A 7305-nucleotide genomic window follows, 5' to 3' on the forward strand; every position below is an offset into this window, starting at 1 on the left:
GCCCTGAGACAGCCCTTTTCCGGATCTTTTTCAGATGACTCTCCTTGGGGTGTGGGGAGCTGCTGTCCCAGGGGAAAGGCTGGCAGGGACCAGGATACCTGTGTCTCTGCTGCAAGGCCCAGCAGTATTTTAGGTGTCTACGGGGTTGCAGGGCAGCCAAGCAAGGCACTAGCAGACAAAAACACTTGTGAACATCCAGAGATCCTTTTAGAAGAGGGAGGGGGTTTGTTTCTGTCATGGATTAGAACCATGTTCTGGTGGGGCATTAGGCATGAAAGGGTGAGAGTCCCTACTAGAGCTGATCAAGTACAGACCAGGACTTCTATGACTAATAGGTGGGACCAATAGATGTGGAAGGACAGGCTAGGAAAGTCAAGCTTGAAAATGAACTTGACTGTGGGCCTCTGTCTCCTCATCTGTAATATGGTCCCAAGTGAGGGCCTTTGACACCTCCTGATAGATGAATACTTCAGGCCAGGTGTGTCTCCTGTGTTTACTGGTACCCTTCACCAGCCCTCAACATACACGGGGAGTGCGCACTCATTTCTGTCCCTTCTAGCTAGCATCCTAGAGATTTTCCTATGTCTCCCATTGGTCATTGTGCTTGGACAGCCAGCCCTGTTGTGCTCCTGGGTCTAGAGGCCTGGAGCCCCCTCTAGGCCAAGAGAGGGATGACCCCACTGAGACCTGTGGCTGTTTTGGGGAGCCTGAAAAGAAAGATGGAAATGGACACCTTTTTCTGCTAGATAAGAATGGTGCCAGCCCCCTTACCTCAGTCAGCGATCCTCAGTGGAGAGGAAGGAATAGAGCACAGAGCAGTAGAAATAATGCCGGACTGAGAGACAGGAAATGTGATTGTGTCCCAGTTCTCCACTTATGACCAAACTGACCCGGGGTATCAGTGGCCCCAGCTGTAAGATGTAGAATTGATAAAATGACCTCTATAAGGCCCTCCAGCTCTAATACGCTGTGAATTTGTGATCAGCTCTTACACATTTTCCCGTTGTACTCCCTAGCCTGAGCTGATACTTCCGCATTAGTCAGGGCTGCCTGTGCATTTGGGTGGCCCTTTGTGTGTTTTTGGGGGTGGGGGTGAGTCCTCTGTGTGTTCAAATATTGCTACATACCTTCCTGGCTGTCTTTAGGTAGAGTTACACAAGAGGGTAGTACCAGTATCCTCGGAGCCCTGAGTGGTGGGAATGTGGGGCTTCACCAGTCTGTAGGGTCAGACCCAGGCCTGAGCCCCACTAGCATTTTTGTTGCACTGGGAGGTTAACATAGAAGGGCGTCCTGAGCCCCCAGCAGGCTCTGACTCCCCTTCCCTGAAAGTGCTGGGCCTGGGCTCAGGTACTTTGTCTCTGTTTGTCCACCAGTACCCTGTCCAGCTGCTCCCATGCGGTGGTGGCCTTGCTGTACCCCTTCTCCTGGCAGCACACCTTCATTCCTGTCCTCCCGGCCTCCATGATTGACATCGTCTGCTGTCCCACCCCCTTCCTGGTTGGCCTGCTCTCCAGCTCTCTCCCCAAACTGAAGGAGCTGCCAGTGGAGGAGGTGGGCCACCTGGGGAACCTGCTGGGTGGAAAGGGTGGAGGAAGGGATGGAAGGAACAGAAACCCCCAGGAAGAAAGGGCAGAGTGGGGGGTGGAGGGAAGAAAGGCACTGGGATCTTCTCATTTGTGACCTCTGGCCTCTCTACCCAGCTCTTAGCCTTTCTCCCTGGGAACGCCGTCCCCAGCTGGACTTATTCCTCTTCTCTGACCTTGGGAATCCAGGGGTCTAGAAGCCTGGGGAGGGCATTGCAGGGATTCACACTCTGAATCACTGCCATCAATGACTCTTTTCCTCAGGCACTGATGGTGAATCTGGGATCTGACCGATTCATCCGACAGGTAAGCGTGGGACGCTGCAGAACGTGGCCTGCTCTCGGATGGGTGCAGACCCCAGAGCACCCAACATGGTCACATACACTGCTCAACCCTTACAGCCTGTTTGTTGAGCTCTCTGGGTTCCATAGTCACAGACTAGACATGGGTGGGGAGAAGCTGATCTGAGATGTCTTGTCCTCAAGCAGGATCTGCCTTTCTGGTTGGCATCATCAGTTTCTGGAAGGCAGTGCGGGAGCACAAGGAACATGGCCTGGAATTCTAAAGACTTGACCTCTGAGCTCTGACACCTTTGAGCCACATGATCTTGCACAGACCCATGAACTTCTCTGAGCCAGAGTTCTCATCTCTGTACCAGGCATGGTGATAGCACCTGCCGTGGAATGTTGCTAGGAGGTTACACATGACGCCATGGAATGTAAGGTTTGCAGTCATTGCTGGCAACTTCAAAAAGCCTTTGTTAGTCATTTACATGCTCCTGGCTCTCTACAAAGGAGCACAGCCCAGTGCCGTACCCTCTCAGAGTGTACAGTCTGGTATATGCAGAGCTATGGCTCCTGGGTACAAGATATCAAGGTATGACACTGAACCAGAACGTAGAGACAGGAGTGGCAGCCTAACCTCATACCTGAGACACAGGCTGGGCCAGTCTCCCCACCCTGAGCCAGATGTGCTTCTCACCTGGAGCTGAAGATGGAGAAATTGGGGTGCTGGGGTAGGAACCCTTAGCTAGTCCGGGGCAGTGAATGCCACCCACCCCACCACTTTTTATCTGTGTGACCTTGGACAAGTTTCTTAACTTCTCTCTGTGCCGCAGCTGCTCATCTTAAAATGAGGTTGATAAATAGTATCGGGGTTATTGGGAGAATTCAGTGAGATTGTATATTTAAGTTCTGCATACAGGGCCTGGCACATAGTAAGTGCTCAATCAGTGTCAGCTGTGATTATCACTGTGTGTTTTCCTTCTCCTGCAGATGGATGATGAGGACACGCTGTTACCTAGGAAGTTACAGGCAGCTCTAGAGCAGGCTCTAGAGAGGAAGAACGAACTGATCTCCCAGGACTCTGACAGCGACTCTGATGATGGTGAGTGAGGCTTGGCCCCAGACTCCCTCTGCTCTGGGTCCGGGCCTCATGGAGCCAGAACCCTGTTTCCATGCACCAGATCCTTCCGGGATGTAGGACCTGATCTCACACTAGCCTAGAATTCTCTAGCCCTACTACCAGTGGTGTTCAGGGAGTTACTGCTTGACTGGGTCTGAGGAGAGAGAAATACTCTGGTATTTTGTCAGGGAGCGCAGGAACATAAACCACATTGGGGCTGCTTCCAGGCTAAAGCTCCCCTCTCCTCTCTAATTCTTCTTTACCTGTGGAGGTTTGGAAAGGAAAACCCAAAGACTTCTTGCAGACAGGAAACTAGTTATTCTTCCCTCTCGGGCCTTTCCTGGAGCCATTGCCAGAGATAGAGGGAGCTTCCTCTTCCTGTGAAGCCAGGAAAGCCACCTAGGGTGAGGGGTGTGGGGAAAGGTGTCCTCTGGTCTCTGATTTCCACACTCATTCATCCAGCAAGAATTTGCCAGGCTCCTTCCTTGGGGGCTAGATACAAGCCCGGGAGCATAGGAGACAGAGTTTCAAGAACAGCTAAGCGGTTCTGGATGGGCGTTTTATTGGGGAGAGAGAGACCACACCAACTGGAGTTGGGGGTTGTAGGTTGGAAATTGCAGGCTCTTGACCTGAACCTCAAAGGTTTTCTTTTCTCTTCCAGAATGTAATACCCTCAATGGGCTGGTGTCGGAGGTGTTTATCCGGTTCTTTGTGGAGACTGTTGGGCACTACTCCCTCTTTCTGACCCAGAATGAGAAGGGGGAGAGGGTCTTTCAGCGAGAGGCCTTCCGCAAGTCTGTGGCCTCCAAGAGCATCCGCCGTTTTCTCGAGGTTTTTATGGAGTCTCAGATGTTTGCTGGCTTCATCCAAGACAGGGAGTTAAGGAAGTGTCGGGCAAAGGGTAAGGTTAGAAGAGTTTGGGGTTGGGGTCAGTGGGCCCTCTTCTCTAACTTCTCTGCTAACAGCAGGGCTGAATAGCTAAGCACTGTGATGGAAGCTCGTGGGTGTCATCTAGGGCCAGGCCGCCTAACGTCCCTTTTCTTCTGATAGAAACTTCCAAGGGAGTTTTCCTCTCCTGCTGTCCCAGTAAATGCCTTCCTAAGGCTGTGCACAGGCTGGAGCCAGGTGGCTAGAGTGGGGCTCAGCTCCACCAAGAGTAGCATGCCGTTGGTTGCCCAGTCCCTTCTTATCCAGGGAAAAGGACCCAGCTGAGCAATTTAGGGGGTTCTGAGAATCCAGGGTTGGGAAGGCCTGTGAAGAGAATTGAGCTAACTATCCTGGGTTGGTGGCAGTTGCATTCAGAGCAGAAGTCATCTTATCTCTAGTTATTTCATCAGCTCTGATCACTAGGGCTTTTCCATCTCATCAAGATCTTTCTATCTAGCCTCAGGGTTATTATTCTGTCCCCTAATACTGTCCATTTAGTCTGACAAACCTTTTGAACCAACCTGGTAGAGTGGTCTAAAAGGAGCTAGAGAAGGTGTCCACTCAGGGGCAGCTTGGAAACAAGGAGTGGCATCTTCGCCATAATGCAGCTCAGGAAGCAAGGTATCGAGGGCCTTTTGCTATCAGCAGTCAATGTCATTAATGATAGCTTTGATGAGCCAGTCTGAATTCTGAGATGCTCCTACAAATTATAATCGTAGCTCCTTGGTCTCTCCCTGGTTGGGGGCTGTGCCTCACGGCCTGCCTCCGGTGGGCCCCCCCTTCCCTCCCGCCCGCCGGTGACTGTCCCCCTCCCTGCCTGTCTCTCTCCCCCAGGCCTCTTTGAGCAGCGAGTGGAGCAGTATTTAGAGGAGCTCCCCGACACTGAGCAGAGTGGGATGAATAAGTTCCTTCGAGGCTTGGGTAAGTAGCCTTGTCACAGATGAGGTAGACGCTCAGCAAGAAGGAAGGGGCATCTGTACCCCCGAACTGTTCTAAACCAGTGCCAGTGGGTATTTACACTGGGGCTATAGACAGAACAGGAAGAAATCCCTTCGTGAAGAAAAGGTTCCCAGTGCAGTGCTCCAAGGGCTTTTAGCTCATTTACAAAACTGCAGAACCAAGAGAAACCACAGCAACTCACCTAAGACAGGTCTTTCTGGGTGCACTCCTTCCTGGGTGACTATGAAGGCCATAGGACCAGTGAGCTTTCTTCTAGGCCATAAGGGGCCTGTCTACGAAAGTAGCAGCGCCAGAGTGCCCTTCTCTGAAAACCTCCACTCCTTTCACAGAGCTCAGGCAGCTGTATCATAGAATCATAGTATGTCTCAGTTTAAAGGGAAATGGAGGCCAAATGGAAGTTAAATGGCGTGTCCAAAGCCACACAGCGATTAATACCAGAGCCCTCATTAGAGCTCCAGAGTGTTTTCTCTTCCCTGGATCAGATCTATCACAGCTGTAATCCAATCCTTCTAATCCTTGCTCTCCCACAGAGAGGGTTAGGGCTGTTGGAAGAGATGATATTGAAACATTCTCACTCTTGCCCTTTCTGGCCCACAGGCAACAAAATGAAGTTCCTCCACAAGAAGAATTAAGCTCCTTTCCCAGTAACAGAGTCCAGTGCCTTGCAGAGCCTGGAGCCTGGGGAGGGGGCTTAGCCTGGGACCCTCTGGGCTGCTGTGGCTGCTCTGCCCCCACAGACCCCACCCTCCAAGCCAGCCCACCCCTGCCTTCACAATATCCCAGGATACTGTTTGTAAATAATCTGCTGTAAGCTTTCTTATCTGTTTTTGTAACAAGCAAAGAGAATCTGGTAAATATTTGTATATTCCCAAGGGGCTGGGTGCTTTCCTGCCCTGCCTGAGCATGGATCAATTTTGCTGGGTGCTGGTGACTGGCCAATTATGTGCAGCTGACTGTCTCAGCCGAACCACTGATCTTCCCTTGGAGGCTCCTGGCCTGCCTGCCTGCCTGAGGCCCCTGCTGCCAGTCTTGGGCCCTGGAGAGCAGATGCTATCTTGTTATGTACAGGAGGACTATTTTTTTTTTAAAATCTTAGAGTTTCTATTTTTTTTCTAGTAGTCCCCCTCCCCTAACCCTGTTTCTGAAGGGCACAGGCCAATCAATCCCCGTTTGCAGCATGGTACCAGGCTCTGGGACCTGGCCTTCTTTTGCTCCTCCCACCTCAGTGATGGTCAGTGAGTCATGGGAAGCCCACCCCCTGGCTCTGCCAGTGCTCTCCAGGCCCAGCTCCGTCAGTGGCGGCCATGATGCGGTACAGGGCATCCCTCCTTCCCACCATCTACGGGTGTTCTCAATAAACAATGTACAGTTGTTTGGGCCCAGAGTCCCGTGTGTTCCTTGGCTTCATTATGCAGAACTTTCTCTCTGGGGGGATGGGCTGAGATAGGCCAATCAGGGGTGAAACACCATCATGCTGAGAACTGAGTACTTGATCAAGCATTTAACTTCAGTGTGGGTCACTGACCTCCCCTGAAATCAGGTTCTCTGGCCTGGGTTGTATGACTAGTCTTAGAGTTAGAAGTTACCTAATCATTGTTCTAGTTTAATGTTTCTAATTCTGTGTCAGTGTTCCCAGTGATGGAAAGAATGCTCATTGCCCTTTCCACTATTAGGTGAATCTTAACATTTTCCTGTTCAGTATGAAGCCCTCAGGACATCACTGGGTATCCTGACATAGGTGGAATGCAGCACAGCTAAAGCCAACCAAGCCTGCTCATACGGCTCTTCCGTATCACCCTGTGAATAGTTATTTCTTTTGGAACCCTAGGTTTGAATACAGACATTCTCCTACATTCCATGGAAGAGCAAGGAGACAAGCAGGCTGAGGAATATGGGTGACTTAGGCTTTCTACCCACGCAAGGCCTTCCCAGAGTAGAGACCTTGAAAATTCCCAAGATGAGGCGTTAAGCTGGAATTCTGTTCATTGGTATTGGATTTGGGTCTGGTGGGATTAGAACCATGGAGTAAAGTTTTCCTGTCCTTCCACCCTAGCTACTAGGAGACGATTCCGTCCTGAGCTCCCTTTCCTCGTCTCCATCTCCATTGAGGCCTGCGCAGGTTTTGGGTTGCTTGTCTGCCTCATAACGCAAAGCAGAGGATATGTCTTCTGAGAAGACAAAGTCATTTCTCTTAAAAAAGCCTCCTACATAGTTGGCCTTGGCATCTTCCAGGAATGAGAAGGTGGGAATTGAGGCCTCATGGGTCTGGGCCTTCAGTTGAGGTAGGTAAGGACAGTAGTTATAACCAGAAAGTCCAGAGTGGGGTGTAGTTACCTCCCAAATGTGTCACTCTTTGCCCAGCCTGGGCTTCATGACAATCATAGAAGTTGATTCCTTAATAATAAAATAATAATACAGTTTCCAAAAGGTG

At 50.9% G+C, this 7305-nt stretch overlaps 1 protein-coding gene across 1 annotated transcript in view; it reads left to right on the top strand.

Moving 5' to 3' along the window:
• The window catches only part of DENND2B (DENN domain containing 2B), a 53921-nt gene extending 47663 nt beyond the window's left edge, over positions 1 to 6258 (top strand). Inside the window, exons 13-18 of the mRNA XM_019629264.1 lie at positions 1330 to 1551; positions 1848 to 1889; positions 2858 to 2969; positions 3649 to 3888; positions 4749 to 4835; positions 5472 to 6258. Coding sequence (XP_019484809.1) covers positions 1330 to 1551; positions 1848 to 1889; positions 2858 to 2969; positions 3649 to 3888; positions 4749 to 4835; positions 5472 to 5506 — 738 coding nt within the window. The 3' untranslated portion in view covers positions 5507 to 6258. The remainder of the gene's footprint in view (positions 1 to 1329; positions 1552 to 1847; positions 1890 to 2857; positions 2970 to 3648; positions 3889 to 4748; positions 4836 to 5471) is intronic.
• Positions 6259 to 7305: the final 1047 nt, after the last annotated feature.

The sequence above is a fragment of the Hipposideros armiger genome, unplaced genomic scaffold (assembly GCF_001890085.2).
Source record: "Hipposideros armiger isolate ML-2016 unplaced genomic scaffold, ASM189008v1 scaffold_834, whole genome shotgun sequence".
NCBI classification, from domain to species: domain Eukaryota; kingdom Metazoa; phylum Chordata; class Mammalia; order Chiroptera; family Hipposideridae; genus Hipposideros; species Hipposideros armiger.